General features: G+C 51.6%; 1 protein-coding gene across 1 annotated transcript; it reads right to left on the bottom strand.

Annotated features, from left to right (window-relative positions):
• Positions 1-206: 206 nt before the first annotated feature.
• Positions 207-24407, bottom strand: LOC126081613 (palmitoyltransferase ZDHHC11-like). Its single transcript, XM_049893566.1, has 10 exons — positions 24342-24407; positions 23968-24043; positions 18762-18826; positions 17096-17332; positions 13373-13548; positions 12308-12409; positions 10765-10889; positions 9551-9735; positions 3594-3669; positions 207-709 (listed from the first exon to the last, which is right to left on the bottom strand). Exons 1-10 carry the CDS (start codon positions 24405-24407, stop codon positions 207-209), a joined length of 1611 nt encoding a protein of 536 aa, XP_049749523.1.
• Positions 24408-24695: the final 288 nt, after the last annotated feature.

Raw genomic sequence — 24695 nt, 5'->3', positions numbered from 1 at the left:
AGAGGAACCACTGTTCCTTCTTTTCTCTCTCAATTCTTCCTTTTTAAAGAGGGAGGCTGGCACCAGGCTAGAAATCCCCACCAGTGTCTCGGTGTGCCCACCACCCTCCCCTCCATCTTGGACCCAGCACCATGGATGTGTCTGTGCAGGGAGGAGAGGCTGGGGCAGCCAAAGCAGCTGAGAGCTCTTTGTAGCTGCTCCTGTGGTCACACAGTTGGCAGATCCCCTTCATCTGAGATCTCAGAAGCATTGTCCATGGGGATAACCTGGATTCGAAGCACTGTGCTGGCACCTGGCTCAAGGGCCTCCCCTGAGGGGCTGCTGGGCTCCGGATTGAGGACAGGGCAGAGGCCGCTGCTTGACTGCCCCTGAGCTCCCAGGGGGCCTGCGGCCACCGGGCTGGCTGATGTGGCCCTGCATAGAGTCTCCTCCTCAGTGTCTTCTGGCAGCTGGTCGTGGGGGAGGGGGTCCACAATGAGGATGACCTGCTCTTCTTCTGGGTGGCTGCTCGGACTAAGGGTTCTGGACGTGGAGCTGCAGGGCTTCTGGCTCCTCTGCGGGACACTCTGGAGATTCGTGGAGGAGAAGCTGATGCCCGAGTGGGCTGAGTACAGGGGCATGAGGCTGGAGTGGCTCAGGTTCCTGGGCGGTCTCTTGATGGATAAGGCGTCCAAGTTGAAGGACCCAGACAACATGAACGACTCCACTCCTGCAGAGCAAAAGAAGCATCACTATGAGAGACTTCAAAGAAGATGGCAGAAGTGGGAGCCCCATCCCAAGACACTACTGAAGACCAGACCTAGGTCCAAGTGTGTGGGGTCCACTGGAAGCGTGATAAAGACTGCTCTATTGTTCTTGCTGTCATTTACCACTATGAAATGAGAATAGTTGCCTGCCTTGTACCTGAGCAGGTGAGGGGTAACGTCCTGGAAGGGCTCCAAAGTTAGACCCAGACGCCCACTCTCAGCTGGGTCCTAGCAGGTTACCCTCCTCCTGAGCGATGCCTCCCTCACTACATTCAGGCCCCTGTGTACAGGCTTCTCTCCCAACCACCCTCACCTGGAGATCACATTCCTTCCCTCCATTCCCACTCCTGTGACCACATCCTGTTCCCCTGACCACCACCCAGGGGGTCACATCTCCTCCCCTGCATTGCCACTTCCCTATGCACACCTGGGTGGGTCGCCTACCCTCCTCACCGCCCCCATTTGGGGGATCACAGTTGAAGTTTAAACAGATGGGGTTAGAATTTGTGAATTTTTGTGGGACTTGCTTCTTTCACTCCATGTGATGATTTGTTACTAACACTCATCCACATTGATGTGTTGACCTGTTTGGGATCCTCTTTTATTATGTGAATGCACCGCAGTTTGTTTTTCCGATCTCCTGTGATGGTCGTTGTAATTGTTCCTAGTTTGGGGCCATCATGCACAATGCTAGGAGAGATCTTCTTGATTTTCATCTTCTAACATTTCTTCCTGGTATGTAGAAATGCCTTTTTCATCCTTATCCTAGTTCTTAAAGGCTACATTAGGTAGGCATAGAGTTCTATGTTGACCTTGTCCCCAGCATATTAAAAATATAATCATACTCTGTTTTGGCTTCCGTTAGTATGAAGTTAACTAATCAATAACTCCGTAGAAGGAAATCTGTCATTTATCAACTAATATTAAAAAAAAAATTGTCTCAGGTGTTGAGCAGTTTAGTTATAAAGTGTCGAGAATTTTCTTCTCTTCTTGGGTTCACCGGAATGTTTTATTTACCAGTGGTGCTTTCGAGATTTGCTGGTAAATTCTCAGCTAACATGACTTCAGATATTGCCTTTTCCCAGTTCTGTCGCTTCTTTCTTTCTGGGACCTGAATAGATTTATCAGAATGTGAAACTATTCTCAATCACACTCCTTCACATTTAGCATTTCTTTGTTTCTTTATACCTGGCTAAGTAATTTCTTCAGGTTGAGTTTCCAGTTCACTTCAATTTTCAACTCTACTTAATATGTTCTTAAATCCGTCAAGGTAGGGTTTTTTTTTTTTTTTTTAATTTCAATGATTTTTTCATTATTATTATTATTTTTTCCAAATGTCCTTGATATTTTTTTCTTTTGTATTCTTTTACATGTTTTCAAGTGTGTCTTCTATGTAGTTAACTGAAATAATCATTCTTATTCCATGTTTTTGTCCTTCTAAATCCAATATCTGAAATCTCTGTGAGTCTGTTTTGTTGAAGTTTGTATGTTCGTGTGTAATTAGTCATTTTTAATTGGGAGCTTCTCATGTTTTTGTAGCCTTACTGCTTTCACCCCTTCCTGTTGCACACAGTGAGGGCAGGGGAGCTAGTTCCTTTGCCCTCACGATGTTCCCACGAGCTCCACCTGCGCCTTCTCATGTTTGTCCTCCCTCAACTCAGCCATTTCTCTGCAGCGTCTATCTGCTCCTGCTCTGCTCCCAAGATTGTCTTTCTGCTGCCTCATGTACAGTGTCTTACAATTCTCCCATTCTCACACATCTCCCCTTCAGCTTGACTGACTTGTCTCACATATCTTTCACTTAATGACTTCACTTCCTATTCCTGATCACCGTGTGTTTGGCTTCTCAAACATGGCTTTCCTGGGGATCAACCTGGAATGTCAAGAGGACCTCTGACCTGCTCCAGGCTCTGAGACATCTGCCCTGCTGGGGCAGCTGCCCAGGGCACAGAACATGGAATCTTACCACTGTCTTGATTTTTTCTCCTGGCCTTTGGCTTCTCCTGTGGAGATGACATCTCTCAGGATAAAGTACACCCTACTTTGTTCTGTTATAGCTGTTGTTTGGGTGGTACCTTCCAAGAAAGACTGAGAAGAAGGTGCTGAGTGGGGGTAGGTGGGGTCAGGGAGTTCACTTTAACTCAGAATACATACAGCATGGGGAGAGGGCTGAAGTCCCTTTTTTCTGCTATAATCCTATCTCAGGTTCCCCAACGGGGAGCAAGTTGCAGGGGAGGGTGAAGAACATGTTCCCCTGTCTTCAGGTTGACAGGCCTAGGGTATCTCCATGGCAGCGTATGGCTGGACGGTCTGCCAACTGTGTATGTGTGTGTGCTTTTGTGTGTGTGTGTGTATGTGGGTGCTTGTGAGATCAACTTCCTTTGGCCTTATGGTGAGTGAATTCCTCCCTGTCTCTGGGAGTAAGCTTTCCTTAGTAAGTTTTCCCTGCATCCTGTGGCTCTTCTTACCTGTTTTTGCAGAAAGGAAAGCCACCTGAAACTGCAGGAATTTGTCATTTTTTAAAGTTCTTAGATCAGCAGGAGCAGGGAAAAATAATTCTCAACACAGACTTGAAGATGAGAATAAAAATCAGCAACTACAATCTCAAAATGTCCACTGTGGTAGAAACAATGAAAAGAAATCACTGTTTTCTGCAAGAGACTTCTTTTGGAAATGGACACTAAGCCATGGCATTTCAAGATTGCCGTTGGCATCAATAGACAAAGACATGACCTGTGTCCACTCCTCTCACTTCCCGTTGGTGATTTTCTCTTCTTAGACAATATTTTAAAACTGGGGAGCCTGTCTTGGGCAGACCTGTGTAGGGTAGATCTGAAAGTTTCTCACCTGTGGCCAAGTCTCCGTCGACCACCTCTTTTCCTTCCACAGGATTTCTTGCTCCTTGGGCCTGAACCACCACCTTCTACAGAAAGAAAAGTAAGAGGGAGTATACAGTGAGCCCATGTTGTACAGAAAAAGGGGCCAACACTCAGCAACAAGAGTGCATTTTAGAGACACATACACTTGTTCTCCTTTTGGTCAGCTCAGGGACGTGGGCCTCACTGCCCCTCTCTGAGTTCCAGAACACACACATGTCCTGTGGGGGAAGTAACATGATTGCATTGGCCATAGTGTGTTGGTTGTTCTTCTGTGTACTCATCAGGATGGAGACATGCTATGCTTTTCCTAATGAGCACAGGTTCTTGTGGTAGACATGGATCCCTTTCTGTGTTTGTGTTTCAGGCTGAAGAAGAGAAGAGCGTGGTACACACATAGGTCTTCTTATGCTTGGTGCCTTCTCTACACACTCAGGCTTGCTGGTGGTGAGTTCTGGCTACGTGGGTACTCCATGGGTTTCTACACCCACATCTGAATTACAGGGTATCAGTGTTCCTTGTTCTGAAGTTAACCCAGCTCATCCAAATGATGACTGTATTGCCCCAGGTACCCCACCTAGCAGACAGCAGGATTGAACACAGTTCCTGCACAGATTTGCTAAAGTTGTTCTCATTTTAACTTAAAAAAAAAAAAAAAAAAACAAAACCCAGTGCTAAATTTGGCAGGAACCAGAGACTAGGTCTGTAAGTGGAAAAGTTACCAGGAGGCTTCTGAATATAACAGCAGACCTATCATATGCTATAGTCTCCATTCCCTGATCCAATCCTTAAAGAGTATTGTTAGGATGTAAAATGATGCACAAATGAGTAAGGATATAACTTCATGGGAAAACCTTGTTTTTGTGTAAACTACGAGGACATCTAGAAGAGAGAAATCAAATGGGAGCCAATGGCAGTGCAGGAGCACATGGTCAGAAGAGGGCGCTGGAGGAGACGGGAGTGACCTCAGGAATGACTGCCAGGGAGGGAGTGGTGTCGAGGGGGACAGGATAGTGACAGTGAACTGAGGTAGTAACAGGTGGGGATACAGGTCTGTGGAAAGGACATATAGATGACATGGGGGGAAAGGTACGTTTAAGTCTATAAGTCAAAGTCTAAATCTCTGGAAGAAGTAACATCAATTAACTGGGAACGTAACTCCTTTCCTTAAATGAGAACTCATCGTTCCACCTTGGAAGAATTAGAATTAAGTATAGAAACTTTTAAGAAGGCCAAGCCCATAATATTAATATTTTACATTATCCAATCAAGGACATTTGATACGTTGTGTTATTGAATGCAGGAGAGCAATTGTCCTGGTGAGGATGGGCTGGGGAAAGTGTAGACCCTCTCAGTCTCTAAGGCAGTGAGCGTGACCTTGTGATCTAAGCGTGGCCACCAAATGAGGGGAGGTGAGTCCCGTCTGGGGGAATCCTGAGCGGGATAAATCTTATGATCGATGATAAGTAGCTGGCAAAGGGCCTGCCAGGTGGTGAGTTCAATGGTGTCCCTGTGGCAGGCTGTGGAAAGGTGTCAGCGAGCTGGCTCTGTGACACCTCGTAGAGTGTGTGCTGTCACTCCAAATGTGGAGAAGGGGTCTAACAACGTTTCCCCTGAATGTACCTTTACAGTTCAGCTGAGAGCAGGGTCACCAGGATCATATCGGTTGCTTTTTCAGAGCCATCCTTCCTGTAGCTCCGAGGACCCTGTCCTTCAGCCTTACAGAGGTGAGGAGTCAGCCATGCCGGGCACTAATGGACACTGGGTCAGCCGTGGCTACTACTTCTCTGGGCCTGGAGTGGAGTGTTGTCCTCATCCTCCTCGCGGGCTGGCTCTGGGCTCAGCTCCGGTCATGGAAGTAAGAGGCTCCCCACACAAAGGCACTCCAGGTTGCAGAAGGTAGAAGGAAGGATCAGTCTGGCCATGGACTTAGGCTCTGACTGGTTCAGCCACCACAGTGTCCCCAGCACTCACCTCTATATGACTCAGGAAGTGACAATATTGTTCTGGCGTGTTCCTTCAGACCTGGACTCTTGTCCCTCCCTGACTTGAGAGACTCTCGTGGGAGCCTTTCCACTGCCCTCATAAAGGGGTGCTGAGGTCACATGGGTCACACGGACCTGAAAGTGGCCAGGTGATGTCAGGAGCATGCACACATTTCTACATGGAAGACCTGCCCACTGGAGCCTTGTTTCTGGCCTTTGTTGATGATGCAGTGATCTCACTGAGAGCCAGGAGCCCAGGATTTTCCCCTGGAGGATAGCCGGTTCCCACCCTTTTCTCAGGAGTTCAATTAACAGTTTGCGATTAGGCAAACTCATTACTCACTTTGGAAAACCTTCTTTCCCTCCTCAAATCAATTTTAACTGGGCTCCTAGGAACCTCCGTGATGACTTATTTGAACAACGTTTTCTGTATAAGTCTGGCATCTTAGGAGTGAAGACAACTGTCACTGGGATTTGCAGAGTCAAGGACGGTGCTCTGTGCTAGGAGAGGCTTTCCTCAGGAAAGTCCCATTGCTTTCAGATGGAGTTCTTTTCAAAGCTACAAACTCTGAACTAAGTCTCCTTTCCGTAGCCTGTCCTGGATTCCGTGATGACTCTGGGTGAGAGCTCAACATAGCGCGAACCTCACTTTTCTGGTTCAGACAGGAAATTGTGGTAGGTTAAATGTAGGTTGGAAACTCTGGTGCTGTAGTGGTTAAGAGCTACAGCAGTTCAAACCCACAAGGCCCTGCTTGGAAACCCTATGGGGCAGTTCTACTCTGTCCTATAGGGTCACTATGAGTGGGAATTGACTCGATGGTAACGGTTTTTTTTTGTTGTTGTTTTAAAACTTATGTTAACTGTATAATTCATCACCCAAACTGAGATACAGTGAGAGTCAAGGGGACACTTAACGATCACTGCAGGATATCAGGCATTGACTGGGGCGTTTCCAAGCAAACAGAACACAGGTTCTCCCTGGCTATCAAGGTAAACCCAAAAAACCCATTGCCATCGAGTCAATTCCCACTCATAGTGACCCTATAGGACATTGTAGAGCTGCCCCATAGAGATTTCAAGGAGCACGTGGTGGATTCTGAACGGTTGACCTTTTGGTTAGCAGCCGTAGCACTTAACCACTACGCCCCCAGGGTTTCCGGCTATAATGGTAATATATAGTAAATAATATAATTTTTTATGGGAAAAAGTATAGCCTCTTGCTCATGGCTTGGAGTGAGCGGAAGTTTTTGCAGCTGAGTCTGTGTATTGACAAGGTGAGGTCATGATAGATGGTCTCAGCTAAATGGGTCTCCAAATTTTCAATACAAAAGACATTGCTTGCAATGTCACCCCCTTTCCCATTTGTCGTTCATTACAAAGAACCCTTTCTATTTGATCCCCACAAGGATTGTGGTGAGCTGAAACTCCTACTGCGGGGAAGGTGGAGTCACCCGTAACTTTCAGAAACCAACAAAGCAAAGAAAAACCCTGCCCAAAACAAAAACCAGAGCCCCTAGAAACAGCCACCTGGAATGGCTGCAGAAGATGGTGCACCCAAAAGGAGCCGGCCCTCCTGGCTTGATTGTATGAAGAGTGGACATGGAAACCACAGAGCACACTACACATGCATGCACACACAGACAGACACACTCACGTGCACTCACACCCACACTCATATGTACTCACACGCTGACATGCACTCATACCCACACTCACATGCACTCACACCCATACTCACACATTCACATGCACTCACACTGACACACACACGCTCACATGCACTCACACTCATACTCACACATTCACATGCACTCACATCTATCCACACACACTCACATGCACTCACACCCATACTCACAAACTCACATGCACTCACTTCTATCCACACACACTCACATGTACTCACACCCATACGCACACACTCACATGCACTCACAGCCATGCTCACACACTCACATGCACTCACACACACTGACACATGCACTTACAGTCACTTGCACATCCACACACACTCACATGCACTCACACCCTCCCACACACATACTCGTATGCACTCACACCCATACTCACATATTCACACGCACCCACACATTCACACTCACATGCACTCACACTAACTCCCACACTCACAAACACACACAGATGCACTCACACACCTATGCACTCACACCCACCACACACTCAGATGCACTCACACATATACTCACATGCACTCACACACCCCCACACACTCACACCCACACTTAGCCACATGCACTCACACTCACACACATTCAAGCTCACAAGCACTCACACTCACACACGCACTCACGTGCACTCCTGTACACACACTCTCTCACTCTGATACACATTCACACAAACACACTGACACACTGAAGATTATACTCATACACATGCATGTGCACATATACTCACAAACACACACTCACAACCCTCCCACTCTCTCATGTACCCTCACACACATACCCTCGCACGCATATGCACACACAGACAGCCTCACACACACACTCAGTCACACTCATACAAATGCATGCACACGTGTGCACGCACACTCACACACACACACACAATCATCCGTGTAGCAATGCAACGAGCCAAGCTAGGTAATTCCGGACCTGTGACCACTGTGGGTTGTGTCCACAGCCACGATAGACATCAGTGGTGACACAGAGGAACACGTGGTACCTGTGCATGGCCTTCCTCCATTTGGGCCAATGGCTCTTTCCTAGGTCTTGAGTTTTCCCTGCTCTTACTGCGCCCTTGCTTTAGGTACTCCAGTGTGGTCAACCCCTTAGCTCCTAGGAAGAAGAGAGAAGAAAAGGGTCGACAGTCACCATCCCCCATCAGAGGGCACGTGTGGGCATGACTTCTCAGCGAGGCCAACACTCCCTGGACTGGCCCCAGGCATCTGAGAGCATTGGAACTGGATTCCTAACTGACACACTGTGGCCCTGCTGAACTTCCGGGTGCGTGCGGGGGAGGAGTGACCCTTGGCCACTCCAGTGCCCAGCTGGCCTTTGAGAGCACCTGCTCTTACCTGTCCTACCTGCTGGCCCAGCCCCAAACTCTCCAGCAGTGCGGTCACCATGGTCTCTGTGTACCCTGTCGCTTAACCTCTCTAAGCCTCTTGTTTAAACTCCCCACAATGTGGGCTCAGCCTGCTCTGCAGATTTCACAGGACTATGAAGTGAGGCAGGGCTGGGAGTGGCAAGTGCCCCATGGCCTGGGAACAGCGATGCAGTCCCGCCTCATTACCTGACCCAGCAGCCAGTTTCAGTAGCAGGAGGTAGTAGGGGGAATCTGTGCATCTTGGGGGGACAAGTCTGTGCTCTGTGGCCCCAACAAACAACAGCTTGTTAAGTCCGTGTTTCCAGGGGGGTGTGAAAAGAGAAGCCTGTCCGTGGTCACCTCTGGCTGGGCCCCTAGACCTTGCCCTGGGGCAGCCTAGGAGGACCATGCAGAAACCTGGGGGAGTGCGAATGAGGATTGAGGGACATCTCAGAGAAAGGCCTCACAGCCTGCATGGAGAAGTTCAACGGCCAAACAGCCCCAGGCAGAGGAGTTTGCTGAATGTGTCCATAATTTGCCCGTTGCTCCAGTGGCTCACGCAGTGTCTCACCTGCTCACCTGTACTTCCCCCTGTGTTTTCCAGAGGGACCCGGCCAGGCCCAGAGCAAGGACAGTTTGAGCAGGTCCCCAGGGAGTGTGCAGAAAAATGCTGCATCTGGGGACAGGAGCTGACTCCTGGCACTCTCAGCCCTAACTGAATTCCTAAAACTGTAGTCTTCAGTCACGTGCCCCCAAGGCCAAGGGGCCGTGGGCACGTGCCTCCCAGGTCACGAGGTTCCAGAAGTGTGTCCAGTCATGGGGTTCCAGGAGCAGACGCACTCTTTCCACACGTCATGCACTGGTCCTATGTGGACAGGAGGGGCACAGACCTCACCCGACCTGGAGTGGGCTGGTGGTACTCACGGATATACACGTGGAACACAAACAGGTATCCAAGCATCAGGAGCCCTGAAATGACCAGCACCAGCACGGCTGCCCCGATGGTCAGGAGCACGGGGGCCTTAACTTTTAGAGGAATGAAGGGGAGGAAGAGCAGCCAGGTGTTCTCATCTGTGATCTCTGTCAGAGACAAGGGAGAGACCACGCAGGCTCAGTGTGGACTGGGCACGGGTGGATGGGGTGGATGGAGGAGGACTGGGTAGACAGGGAGTGAGTGTGGGTGGATAGGCAGTGAATGGGTGTGTTCACAGTGGTCAGAGGTGGATGGCGTGGACGGAAGATGACAGGGTGTGGGCCGGGTGGATGGAGACTCGATGGGGAATGGAAGGGGTGTAGAGGTATGGATGAGAAGTGAACAGAAAGTGGACTGAGGAGTGGGTAGGGTGGCAGGGAGTGGACAAGGGTAAATAAGAAGTAGAAAAAGGAGTAGACGGGTCTGACAGGGAATTGACAAGTGGATGAGAAGTGGACAGAGAGTGGACTGATGTGGGCAGGTGAATGGCAATGAACAGGATAAAAGAGGAGTGGATGTGGAATAGAATGGAGAGTGGATGAGGGTGTGTGGTTAGTGGACACAGTGGAGAGCATTGATTTGAAGTGCACAGGGAGCGGACAAGGAGTGTCTATGACGAGGACAGGGTGTGGATGGGGTGTGGAGGAAGATGCACAGGGGAGAATGGGGGTTGATGACCAGTGGATGGAGGTGGACAAGGAGTGGATGGGGCTGGAGACACATGTAGCAGGGTGTACAGGTAATGGAGGTGGAGAGAAGTAGGTGGGAAGTGGGTAGGGAGTGGAGGGCAGTGGGCAGGGAGAGAGGCCCCACTTCCTGTAACTGACCCAGCCTGACCAGCACAGCCTCTATCCAGCTCATGGATGTTTGACGAGCTTTGGGATGAAGTTTAGACACTGATGCTGCCCCCAGCTCAGAGTGGGAGCCTGCCAGGGAGCATGGGTGAGGAGCCCTAGGACATCTTTCTGCTCAGGCCATGCCTGGCTAACTTGCCTGCATGGGGCCAGCCTGGCTGTGTGACTCTCACGCTACAAAGGTTTTGCCTGGAATGATGGTCACAGGGTAGGGCTAAGAGACCAGCTCTAAACCACGACTCACCCCAAGCTGAAGTAATATAAGAAAGGGCCACAACATACTTTGAAACTGGGGGTCCGAGCGAAGTGCCTCCTGGTCCACCCAGTATATTATCATTACATAGGTCACAATGGCCATTAGGCAGAGGAGGCAGGCCACGGCTGACAGCACAGATGTGAAGAACCACCTGAGAAAGAGAACCAGAGACAAGAGCTGTGAGACAAGCCGAACTCACTGCGCTGAAACGTGCCAGCATGAGGATTCAGAACGGGTCTCTGGCTCCACAGCTCATGGCCTCACTGTCCTTCCTGCTCCCGTGTTGTACAAACCAGGGCTTCCTCTGGTCGTGAGGGGTATGCTCCCGTCACTCCTATGATGCCCAAGGGCCAAGCCTGTGCTTTCAGCTGAGGCCCTGCCAACCTGGCACTGCCCAGCTTCGGGGCCCATCCACTCCCCTCATGACAGGGCCATACACCCCCACCTTGTTCCTAGACAGAACCTCCCCAAAGGGTGTCTGGGGCCTGAGGGCCTGAGCCATGTGGTGACAAGCAGTGCCGACAGAGGTTCCTCAAGGTCCATGCAGGAGGGGCTGCAATACCAGTGTGGGACCTGCCCTCCACGGTGACCAAGTGTCCTGGGGTTCCTCCCCATGGAGGCAGGGCCCTGGGGAGGCATTACAAGGTCGTTTCCCCAGGCAGCTCTGATGGTGCTGGTTCAATTGTCAGGGCCTTGGCTTTCCTACTGCTCAACAAGGGCACAAACCTTGTCACAGGAAGCAGGGATCTGTGTTCTCATATGGCCTCAGTACCCTGTCTGATCACAGGTATTCTGAGACCATGTCTGCTACAGAATGGCAGAGGAGCAAATAGATTCGAGTCTCCACAGAACATGTCATGATACATGGTCCTCAGGAGGCACCCTCCACCTGCACAGCACCCTAGAGGCCTAGTCCCAGGCCCCCAGCAATGGTTTTTACTTGGTTGTATGGCATAGGTGAACAGAGAAGGTGGCTGACTGTCAGGGAAATTGCAGGTCTCTGATGCCTGGAGGTGTTCAGAAACTGAGCCTAGAGCATCAGGGTCCTTTAGACCAACAGACCAGCCCCTCCTCGGAGAGGAGCTGCCTCCCACCCCGAGCTGAGTTTCTCATCCCCACCCAGCCTGGGACAGCAGTCGATGGTCGACCAGCTCCCTCTGCCGTGTGGCCACTTTCTCTGTGAGCTCTGTGTCCAATAACTGCCTTTTTTTAACTGGTTAATCGTGTGACTATTTAACTGCTGGTCTAGGGGCTCACAGACTGTTTGGACAGAAGCAGACACAGTATGAAAATGAGCTCAGCAGCCTTCAGCTCCTGTCCTTTCTGTGCCCCCAGGGGAGGGACTCCTAACAGGGATTTCCAGGCTAGAGTCAGGGGAGTTCCTGTGCTCCTGTGGTCTGAACACAAATGCTCCTGGTAGGAAGGAGCTAACTGAGCACGTCCAAGAGCGACCCCACTCAGGATGGGTTTCAGGACCCCACGGAGGAGGCCGCTGGGTGTGGAGCTGAACTCCTGCCATGTGGGGTCTGGCCCTGGAGCCCCTGCCCGCTCGCCCTTGGCCAGGCTCACCAATAATTCCTGCTGCCCACGCAGTTGTTTAGCCACTTGCAATGGTGATCAAAACCTGCAGTGCACTTGTTGCAGGCCCTACAGTGTTTTGCTCTCGCGCTCCTGGAAGAAAGGGTTCGGGAGAAGCGTCTGTCACCCTGCACTTGAGGGCCAGGTGGGGTCAAGTGGGGTCCCACCAGCAGGAGTTGTGCAGGTGAGGAGGGGATGACCTGCTTCTGGGCCCCCCCTCCTCAAATCCCAGCACAGACACTGTCAGCTCTCAGTTCTCCTGAGCTATCATCCGGGAGAAGAGAAGAGGACCTTGGAGGCGAATGAGGGACAGCTCTGGGCAGAAGCATCCACGGGTTCCTAGAGCAGTTGAGGGCCACCCTGAAACTCTGAGAGCCTCCCTGCATCAGCCTCAGACATGAGTGTTCTGGACAGCCTGGTGCCTCCAGTGGACGTGATGATGCCATTTGTTTCCAGGGCCTAGATTTTGGGCTCAGATGCCACCCTGAGCCCTTTGGGCTTCCTGCATTCCAAATCAACCAGATTGACCCCCAGGACCACATCCCATAGACTGTCATGGCATCTGGAGACCTCAGACCCGGCTAGGCCACGGGCTTATGATTCCTTCCACCTCCTCACAATGGGGGTTGAAGAAACCCAGGGAAGACAGCCTGCTCCCTCCTCCTTGGCTCCAGGAGAGAGAGAGGAACCCGTCCTGCACAGGAAGACATTGAGATATGGGAACACTTTCTAAGGACCCCTGTTCATCATTTAAGAGGAAACACCTCTTTGGAAGGGCACAAAAATGGGTGGCCCCCACAAAGCAGACCTTAACCTTTCTCAGCATCAGCTTCCACATCCGTAAAATGGGGACAATGGTGGTATTCACTCATGTGGGGAAGTGAGACTTTCAATGTGGAAGTCTCTAAAAAGTGGGGACACAGTGTCTATGTCAAGCAAGAGTCCCCTAAATGTCAGTTCTGGTCCCTCCCGGGGCCATTGCACGGGATGGCAGTGCTTTCAGAGCATTGGACATGACCAGGACATCACAGGGAGGCCAAGAGTTGGGGTACTCACACAGTGACCCTGCAGAGGTGGCAGTAGCGGGTCTCAGTGAAGAGCAAGAGCTTAGACCGGTCAAAGATGGTCCCGGGCCTCCTGTAGTTCTTGCGGCGAACATTGGGCTCCGCTGGATCGATGGTAATTGTAGCCACAAGAACTACTAGATGGAATAGGAGGAGCCCACCGGTCACCTGAGGGTGTGTCAAGGAAACTTGGCCTCTGGCTATGGTCAGACTGGACACTGAGGGCCAGGTCCGAGATGGCAAGTGGTGCTGGGGCCTGTCTGTCTGTCCAGGCTGTAGATGGAGCTCCCTCCACGTTTGGCTCAGTATGAGCATCTCAGTGATATCTGGGTCTAGTGACAGCCCTCCTTTCCCCTTCCTGTGGTCAAGAATCCCCAACCAGCTGAATCCCCACATGGTTTGGAGTGGCAAACTGCCCACCCAGACACATGCTTCGTCCTCAAGTCTTGGATAGAAATCAAAGGCCTCGACCTCCACTCCAAGCTCGCCAGCAGGCGATTCCTTCTAGGACCCAAGACAGCAGTCTGTTGAGCAATGGTGCTCTAAACTGAAATGACTGACCAGGACACTGACAGGCTGTTCAGATGAAGGTCTAGACTCCACCTGTATTAGTAACACCAGGGCAGGCCACAGTGACACAGAGGCATGTCCTGTCACAATGCGATGTTAGAGTGGAGTGTTTTCCCTGAGCGGACCTCATGTAGGGGTGGATTGAGGAGAGAATTATTTCAAGAAGAAATGAGCATATGCATGCTTGTGTGAATGAATGAATGGTTGAAACAGCCGATTCAATGAGACTTTTTAGGACAACAAGCTCTCGAAACTATGGACGACTGTGTGAGTTGGCCCAGTGTGACCAAGGCTATGAAATGGATTAACACTGTGAGTGGTGGTCCTGGGACTCATAGCACTGATCATTCTATGTGTTTCTGTGAATCTGGATGGAAGGTGGTATCCTTGGGGAGCTTCGTCCCTGGGAAGCTCCTCCAAATGTCCTTGGGCAACCCTCTTGGCAGGGACATGCTGGCCAAAATCACCCCTGAGATTTCTGTCCCATCTTCCCTTGGTCACAATCAGACCCCAGGGGCATGACCGCAGGCCCGTGAAAATCACCTTTTCCACTGCTTTCCCTAGGGAGGAGGGAGGCAAAGGGGGAGGCTGGCCATAGCATCCCAGCATGGTCAGTCAAGACAGAGAGACTGGCTGTGACGTGGGTATTCCTCACACAATTGAGGGCAGTTCTGACAGGAACCCTGGTGTCTCCTGTTTACTTTGTCCTTCGGTCTCCAGGGCCTGGTTGTCCTAGGTTAGGGGTCAGGGCAGACCCTTTCGCTGCTCACATGTCACTGCTCAAGGTAGTAACATGACAGAGATGGAACCTGCATTCTTGTCCCTGGGCTCCCTCAGATCCCCTGTGTGTGTGGTCATAGGACACTGGGAGCATGTCCAGGGTGGCAAGATGGTAGGACTGGGTGGGCTGGATGGGCAGGAAGTCCACTGTGGGCCCCAGTGTGGCTCCTTCTGCAGTGCAGAGGGGTGGGACAGGGATGGCTGGGCAGAGGCATCAGTGACTGCTTGCAATGAGATGGTGCGTAAGAATGGAGAAAGGGTGGATTGGAGGTAGAAGTGAGGTTCCTGGGAACAGAGGGGTGGCCACGATGGGAAGGTCGGTGGAGCAGGGCAGGGTGCCTAGGGATTGGGGGTCCTCCACTTGGGGCAGCTGATGCCTATACTGGGAAGCTGCCTGTGCCCTTTATCTCAGGACCTGTAGCAACACCACCTTCTCCTAGATTTCAGGGCTTCCACACTCTGCTCCCTGGGCCCACAAGGAGACTGGCCGCCCTACCTCTTGCTCTAGAGACCTGTGAGGCTGCATCAGGGGCCACAGAGCCTAAGTGCTGGTGGCCTGACAAAGCCTTTGTCCTTTCTAGGCTGGGCGTAATGAGCAAAACCTGCAAGACTGCCCATGGCCAGGTTCCCTAGCTGTCCCCACACCCGAAGGTCACAGCCGTGACTGTGAGGAGACCCTGAGGACTCCCACTGAGGCACAGAGAGATGGCCTGTTCTGCCGAGTGTCAGCATGGAGGTGGGTCTGTGATCATCTGTCTGCTTCTGTTCCATGTTCCACCAGCCCTGGGGATCCCCGCTTTGGTCCCTCTGAAGTCTGTGCAGAACAGGGCTGCGTCTTGAGCCTGACCTGACCCCACCTCCTTGGGGCACGGCTGGACTGTGGGTCTGGGTGGTCACCTCTCCTACCCACCCTGTTCCTGCCTCAGGTGGATGTTGGTGCCCCCCAGTGGCCGGGGCATTGTCGGAGGGGCTCCTGGGCTCTGGGGCTGAGGGACATCATGGGAGTGGGAGGACAGTGGGGTGACACTGGGCTCTGGAGTCCCAGATCCATGGTAGGAGTGATTCTGTTGGAAACTGAGCCTGAGTCCAATCACTCAGGACTTGGCACTGAGACCCCTTTGGGCAGGGAGAGGATTCAGGCCTGGGCTCCTGAGGAAACTTGACTCCAGGTGTGCACAGGGGAATAGGTAGCAGGTGGACCAGGAAGCCAAGGGCCACAGGGCAGCTCTAGAGAACCCCATGGGACAGAGAGCTATGATAGGGGTCAAAGGAGAATGGTGATGATGGAGTGAGCACTGGGAGTTATGAATCCCACAGCCCCAGGGTGATGTCAGAGGAGAGCCTGAGTGCAGGGCAGGGAGTGTCCTCATAGCAGGTGGGGGCCAGAGGTGAGGCAGGGCCAGAAGGAATGTCACTCTCCCACCAGTCCCCAGGGCACTGTGGGAAATGGCCCCATCCATCTCATCATCTGTTCACGGAGATTTCTAACTACGACGGAGGAGGGGGTCTTCTCAGTGCAGAGCCTTGGGAGGAGGTATCCCATGCAGGCAAGATTGTGGCAACTTGGAACTGGGACCCAAGCAATGCAGGGGGGACGAGGAGCCCTATCCCCTGGTACTCCCAAGAGACCTGATAAGTGCCACCTCCCCTTCCCTCTGGGAGAGACCTCCAGTCTAGGCAGGTTGGAGTTGTCCTCGGACATGATGCAGTCATCCCAGTGTGACCACAGGCAAGGTAGGCACTCAGTGTGTGAGAACTGGCTGGGAAAGACATCCTGCGGGGCCACAAGGGTTCTGTGTGACATGTGGTAAAGGCCAGGGGCCTAGTGGGAAGCTCAGCTCGTGGGGTGATTCATCCTAGTCTTCACGGGACAATACAAATGTGCCTGAGTGCTCCATCCACTGTGGAAAAGGTGGCTGTCTCCTCCCTCTCCTCGAGCTCCTTGTCCCCAGCCCAGTCCCCTCCCGCCCCTCACCCACATCAGGCTCCCTCTCCTGTCACCCAAGTTCAGGATCCGGTGAGGGCAGATGAGGAGCAGTCCCTTCACGTGAAAGTGTGTCATTTCTACCAGGACGCGAGCCCACGAGCTGCCCAGAGAAGGGCATGTTGTTGGGGCTGTCCCGGATAAGGGACAATTGGGGCATTGAGGTCAGAGGCCAGGTGGAATCACACCTGCAGGCTGACTCTGCACACAGAGAATGACAGAGGGCCCTGCAGCAGCTGGGGAGGTGGTCCGGCCTAGGAGGGATAACTAGGGACACACAGCTCTGGGTCAGAGGCGGTGGTCCCAGCACCGGCTCAATTAGAGGCACCCTCAGCACCCCTCCCCAACTCTTAGAAAATAGGTGGCCAGGGTGAGCCTCACCAGCGAAAAGGATACACTGTATGCAACAAGCTTCAGGCCGTAGGGCAGCAGGGGGATGAAGATGCCAAAGCTGGTGAAGGCCAAGGCCAGGAGACTGGTCCAGACTATCACCGGCAGGGTGTGGATCGGCCGGGACCAGCCATTCACTCTGGGCCGAGGTGGTGGAAATCTGGGCTTTGCCATGCTAGAGCCAGCTTCCGGGGCGACCCGTCGACTGGTCCAGCCACAGAGGTCCATCTGCAGGAAGGGGCAGGGAGAGCACCGAGAGCCTGCCTAAAGTCCTAGGTCTCCACCCCCACATCTTAGCCTCAGGCCCCAGTTCCCCCATGGGGTCTTACCTGTAGCCACCCACACCCCACGGGGGTCTGTGCCCACAGCCACCAGACCTGCAGGAAGTCTCACCTTCAGTCCCAGCCTCCCCACATTGTCTCTACCTACGGAACTGCACTTAAGGGGTCTCCACTTGTCACCCATAGGCCACAGGTAGTCTCTGCCCTTATCCGCGGAGCCATCCTCCCTGCAGTACTGCTAACCAAGTGCTTGCCCTTCCCACGCTGCCTGGGGTGTCCTGCACAGGAACTTGGGGCTGGCTGGATAAGCATCCCCACTACCATCAAGGAGATTAACAAAGGCATATGAATGGGCCATTCGCCAATGGGATAATCCAAACAATCCAAAGCAGGTAAAAGCCTGCCCTCACCCATAAATAAGTGCAATCTGAGGAAACAATGAGATAGGACTGGTGGCCTATCGAACTGACAAACATTATAAAACTGTTCAGTACGTTGGCTGTGGGAGGCTTTGCGTAGAAGACCTTGGCCTTTACCACTAAGGAACCCACCCCTACCTGGGACCTGAGCCCTGGAATTCTGGGCTCCTCTGGCACCAAGCCCCCATGCTCTCTGGATGCCCTGCCCCACCCAGGCTGGCCAAGGTCCTACGAGCAGGTGGCTTTCTCTGAGTTCCTTCTCCTCTGTCCTTCCAGCCCAGCCCAAGCTTCCTGGGGGATGGTTCAGGCTTCTTCCCTTAACGCCACCCTCATGAGCTCTCTCCACAGTGGTCCAACCATCCCACAGAAAACTCAATGGCTTTTGAGTTGTTATTTCCTGTGTGCGTGTTTGGTCCTGAATGGGCTTTAGGAAGTCCAGAGGTTAAAGGTGCCAGGACACAGGTAGGAGTAAATTCAGCTCTACTACATTCACCACTAGATCCCGCCATGCCATCCTCACCTCCAAACAGGTTCAAACAGACAGAGCAGAGTGAGAGCCTTCCTCACCGGTCCAGGCCAAAGAGGAAAGTGACCCCTGCCTGGTTGACATGGCAGCCGTGGAATCCCAGGACACCTCATAAAGCACTGTCCAATCGGAGGAATCACCCTGCTGCAGAGCTCAAGAGGCCTGAAATACATGGAAAATGGGGAGGGGCAGTGAGCGAGAGAAGGAAGGAGTTAGGAAGTGAAAGGCGAAGGAAGGTGAAAGAAATGGAGGAACGTAGGGGTGGGGGGAGAGAAGAGGAGAGGGATGTGAATGGAGGAGAAGGGAAGACAGAGTGGAACAGGAAAGGGAGGGAAGCGGAAGACAAAGAGGAAAGAGGGGGAGGTTTTAGGAAGGGGTGACGGGGAGAACACCTCCTCCCTTCCCACACCTTCTCCCTGCAGTAAACTCACCTGGCTGAGCCCCAGCCCAGGTGGGAACTTACCCCTGCCGCTTTCATCTCCCTGAGCAGCTGATCCTGATGGAGAAAAACACACCCTGGGACAGGGCAGAGTTGTCTACTACCCGTCTAGGACTCATCCCCTTCTTTCTTAGGAAACAATCTGGGTGTTATTTGCAAAGATCTCATTCTCACCTGCAGTTGAGGTGGCCAGAGATGTGAGCAGAAGTCATTGGGTGGGCCATCTGGGAAGCTCTGTGAAGAGAATCACTCGATAAGGAGAGTAGGTGCTCCTTCATGCTTGGCTTGATCATACTTCCTGCCTAGGATAGAGATGTAATGGCAGGAGCTTCAGCAGCCATTTTGACACTAAGAATTGAGCTTGAAGATGGAGGCACATAGGAAGGATGGTGAACAGAGAGAGAAGGCACATGGTCCTTTGTCACAACAGCCCTGGACTTCCTGCCTCTGAGCTATATGTCATGGAGGAAACAACTCCTCTCTTGTTGAAATCACTGCAGTTCGGTCTCAGGTTCTAACAGTCATGTGTAATTCTTAGTCCACACTCTGGCGGGTCCCATGTTACCTCATGTCCGCAAGCTACACATGCCCTGTTGGGACTAACACGCAAGCACTGAAGCTCTGTCTCAAGCAGGGCTCCAAGAACAGACTTGGAGATGAAAACTTGGGTGCCACGTTTCCTTGGGTGCTCTCAGGATCCACACCCATGACAAAGTGACAAAGTGGGAAGGGCAGGGTGGGAAGAAGAGGAACTTGAGTGTGGCTACCACCAAGCCTCCTCTGCCCATGGGAGCTTAGAGCAGGATGGGCCTGTCCCTACTGTGGGAGGGGCTGATAAGTGTGCTCTCTCTCACTGTGGGAAGGGGCTACAAGACCTCAGGCAACTCCCAGATTCTCTGGGGACTATCCTGGAAGGGGGATATTGGGGAAAGGAAGTTGGTGCAGGCTCACTCTCTATCTTGTTTGGAGGCAAACTCCTGCCTGTTTCGTCCTGTCCGAGGTCTTCCTATCCCCCATTCCCTCTGGGATGCTTGTCTCCACCTCTCCCTCTATTCTGTCAGCATTACCCAAGACCCCCAACCTCCCCCCTTTGGCAGAAATCTCTTGCTGGTCCATGGCCTCCAAGAATGCTGCTCTGGGGCTTCAGGGGAGGGGGGGTACCTCCTCCTCTCTCGCTGGCTGCTCCTACTGCCTCCACTTCTTCAACTGGGGAGGTGGAGCCTCAGATGTATTCTGGCCCTTTCCTCTTTCCCAGCCTCTCACTCCCAACCTCTGGCCCTGTCACCTCTGGTTGGTTCTGCCCCCTGCCACACCCATGACACCCCATCTGACCTCTGTAGCCCTGATCTCTCCTGTGACTCAGATGTACACACACTGGTCTACCTCAGCCCTCTTCACTGTGGTAAAGGCCCCTGACTTGGCCTTTGTCAAATGGAGCTCTCTATGCCCCATCTGACCTCTGTAGCCCTGACCTCTTCCTTGACTCAGATGTCCACATACTGGTCTACCTCAGCCCTCTTCACGTGATAAGGCCCCTAACTGGGCCCTTGTCCGATTGAGCTCTCCACACCCTGTCCTACTCCTTCTGTAACCCTGCCTGTCTCGGAACATGGGACAGAGCCATGGAGGTGGGACCCCAGTACGTACCAGGGGCCTCTTTGTTCTCCGTTTGTGGAGAAGACCCTGGAGGCCTCTGGTGGTCAGAGAGGTCTGGGATGCTACCTTCCTTCTGGCTAGGGGTGGGGGAGAGAAGGGCATGACCACTGACACTGAGAGGGGCCTCAGTGGGCTAGGAGGACTGAACATGCATCTGCCGGAGAAGGTACCACTGCAAGCCATGGTGGCGCTGAGCCTGGGCAGTGACTCCCCCTATTGCTGGGAATTGAATCTCCTTGCCCCACCCCTTGGTGTCTGCCCAGGGTGCTCAGGAAGGCCCTGCTGGGACAGGGGGCCCAGGAGAAAGCTGAGGGGGTCCAGGGAGTAGTTGCAGCAAGGGGGTCTCTTATAACACTCAAACGTTTCCCATGAGGTAAAGAGTCATTTTAAACCTCTTCCAGGTCCAGGGAATTCAAACCAGACTGGAAAGAACCAGCCAGGTAAGGACTTCTCTGCCCCTTCCACCTGCTCCCTCCTGCAGACTTCACCCTTTCTCCTCCCTGCTCTCCCCCAGCCACATCCCCTGGTCTCTCCCCTACCTGGAATTTGGCCTCCACATGAGGCTCAATGAGTCTCAATAGGGGCTCTCCTCCAACTTGCCTTGTCCTCACTTCCCAGATTTGTAAGTTTCCTAGCCCTCAAACTTGGGCACTAAAAACAGCAGAAATTTATTCTCTCACAGTCTGGAGACCGGAAATCCAATATCCAGGTGTCACCAGGGTTGCATTGCCTCCACAGTCTCTAGGGGAAGGTTCTGCCTTGCTTCTTCTAGCTTCTGGTGGACTCAGGTGATCCTTGGCTTGTGGCTGCATCACGGCCATCTCTATCTCTGTCTTCACATCGCCTTCTCCTCTGTGTCTCTTCCCCTCTCTTTTCTTCTAAGAAGGCTTTTCATTGTATTTAGGGCCCACCAGGTTGATCCATGATGCTCCCGTCATTTCAGACCCTTACCTTAATTACATCTGCAAAGACATTGTTTTCAAATAAGGTCACATTCACAGGATCCAGCTGGACATTTCTCTCGGGGAGCTACCATTCACCCCATTCCCCAGCGAATCTCCTTCTCACTGGGGTTGGGGACAGAGAATGGCAGGTGGGGGAGTGTGTGGGGCCTTTTCCTTACTCATCAAGACTTCTCTGACTGGTGAAAGCCTCAGGTTCCCGAGACTTTGCCTTGGGATGAGGTCAGTTTCCTGGACCCTAAGTAGGGTAGAGGGATGACCCAGACAGAGGAGCAGTCAGGGAGCTGACTCACAGGGGACTGTGCCTTCAGGATCTGCTCACATGTACGTGAGTGTGCAGACCTCGGACAGCTTTGGAAGATCACAATCACCACCCCATGGTGCTGACAGATTGGGTTCTTAGTGGCTCTAAAGGTGGGGCTGGGCCAGCCGGGAACCAGGTGTCCTACTCATACCTGAGAGCAAAACCAACTCAGGCAAAGCAGTGGTTAAGGCAGCTACAGGTGAATGTGAGACAGAGTTTTCTTTTTTGGAAATCTTTCAACAAATCAAATTCATTAAAAAATATAACTAATGATTAGTGCATATGGGCCTTTACCATTTTAATAAGTGTTTAAATTTTTGTTATAGGTCCCTGGGTGGCAAAAACAGTTTTCTCTCTGCTGCTAAGCTAAAGGCTAGTGGTTTGATCCCACTCAGTGGCACTGTGGAAGAAAGGCCTGGCATTCTACTTTTGAAAACTTACAGACTAGGGAACTCAGTTCTATTCCGCAATACATGTGGTCACCATGAGTCCAAACGGACTCCACAGCAACAGGTTTTTGTTGTTGTTCTTAAGAAAATCGAAGGAGTACAAAAGCTTAATGTCAAGCTGTCTCATTCAGTGAACACACCCAAGAAATTGCATGACCAAGACAACATGATCAAGGCACCGTGACTGCCTATAACCACCTTCCCTAAACCCAAATCAGAGTTGGGATAACGTTTCCAGGTCTAACCTGACATCTAATGTCAACCATCGACCAACCAATCTATCCATCTAACCATCTCTACTGCCATTCATCCCTCCATCCATCCATCCATCCCGATCCATCAATCCATCCTTTCATCTATCAATTCTTGATCAATCTATCCACCCTATCCTTCCATTTCCTCTTCATGCATTCCTCCCTTCATTTACTCCATTACCTACCCATCCATCCATCATTCATTACTCTATCCATCCATCTACCTGTCTATCTCTCCATTATTCCACACAACCATCTGTCTGCCCATCCATCCATCCATCCATCCATCCATCCATCCATCCATCCATCCATCCATCCATCCATCCATCCATCCATCCATCCATCCATCCATCCATCCATCCATCCATCCATCCATCCATCCATCCATCCATCCATCCATCCATCCATCCATCCATCCATCCACCTGTCCATCTATTCAAAAAGTGTTTATGGAATACCAACCCTGCCAGACATGGCACTATTGTCAGAAGTTTGGGGGTAGAAAGAGGCTTAATACATGATGCCTGCCTAACAGCAGGTTGAAACTGAGAGGAAACACAGATACAAGTGCACTAACAGTTCAAGATTACAGGGCATAAGTGCCAGGACCTTGTTTTTCCACAGCTTCGCAGGAATCAGAAAGAGAAGAAAAAGCTCAGGCTATCCCCAAAATGGGAGACCGATTAATGGTCCTCCCTTCATAAACCTGGAACCCCCAAATGACTATGCCCTCATTGGACTTTATTCTGGTACACCTGGTGTTTGGGTGGTGCCTTCTAAGAAAGACTGAGAAGAAGGCACCGAGCAAGGATGGGATGAGGTTGAGAGAGCTCACTTTGACTCAGAATGCAAACAGTGTAGGGAGATGGGTCAAGTCCCTTTTTCAGGTACAATCATGTCTCACATTCCTCATCTGTGAGGAAGCCATAGGGGAGGGTGAAGAACATGCTCTCCGGTCTTCAGGTTGACAGGCCCAGCCTATCTCCACGGCAGCGTGTGGCCGGATGGTTTGCTGACTGAGTATGTGTGTGTGTTTCTGCATGTGTGTACGTGGGTGCTCGTGAGATCAAATTCCCTTGGCCTCATGCTGAGAGAATTTCTCCCTGTGTCCAGGAGTGAGTGATCATTAGTCCCACAGTAAGCTTTCCCTGCCTCCAAGAGTCTTCTCACTCGTTTCAGCAGAGAGCTTGGAGAGGCAGTGTGATAGCTTTTCAAGCAGAAGCCATCTGAAACCACAGAAATTTGTCATTTTTAAGGTTCTTAGATGAGCAGGATCAGGGAAAAATAATTCCTAACACAGACTGGAAGGTAAGAATAAAAACGAGCAGTTTACAGTCTAAAAATATCCACTGTGTAGAAAACAACCAGAATAAATAAGTTATTTTCTGCAACACACTTTTATGGAAATGGCATGGCATTCAAGACAGCCATTGGCATCAAGAGACAAAGGTGTGACCGGTGTCCTTGGCTCTGATTTCCCGTTGGTGATTTTTTTCTTTTTAGACAGTATTTTACAACTGGGGAATCTGTTTTGGGTAGATCTCGACATGACACGAACCGTAAAGTTTCTCACCTGTGGCTGAGCCTCTGATGTCCACCCCTTTTCCTTCCACAGGATTTGTTGCTTCTTTGTGCCAAACCACCACTTTCTACAAAAAGAGAGGTAACAGGGAGTATAGGATGAGCCCATGTTGTGTGGTCAAAGGGGCCACGACACAGCAACATGAGTGCATATTTGAGACACATAGACCTGCCCTCCCATTGGTCAGCTCTGTGATGTGGGCCTCACCGCCCCTCTCTGAGTTCCAGAGCACACACACGGGATGTGGCGTAGTGAAATGATTGCAGTGGCCATAGTGCATTGGTTTTTCTCTTGAATACTCATCAGGATGGAGACATGCTATGGTTTTCCTAATGAGTAGAGGGTGTCACGGTAGACATGGATACCTGTTTCTGCTTGTGTTTCCGGCTCAAGAAGGCTGAGTGTGGGGACATACATGTCGTCTTATGCATGGTACCATCTCCACGCACTCCTGCTTACTGGTGCTGAGTTCTGGCTACATGGAAACCCCACGGGTTTCTACATCCACAGCTGAAATACAAGGTGTCGTTGTTCACTGTTCTGTGGCTAACGTGGCTTGTCCCGCTGGTGACCATATTGCCCCAAGTATACTAGCTAGCAGACAGCAGGATTGGCCACAGTTTCTGCACAGATTTGCTAAAAGTGTTCTCATTTTACTTGCAGTGCTAATTTAGCAAGAACCAGAGACTAGAACTTTAGAAGTTTTTCCCTGAAATTTT

This window comes from Elephas maximus, chromosome 8 (assembly GCF_024166365.1).
Source record: "Elephas maximus indicus isolate mEleMax1 chromosome 8, mEleMax1 primary haplotype, whole genome shotgun sequence".
NCBI classification, from domain to species: Eukaryota; Metazoa; Chordata; class Mammalia; order Proboscidea; family Elephantidae; genus Elephas; species Elephas maximus.
Note: the sequence above shows the minus strand (reverse complement) of the source record. Positions and strands in the feature narration are given on the sequence as shown.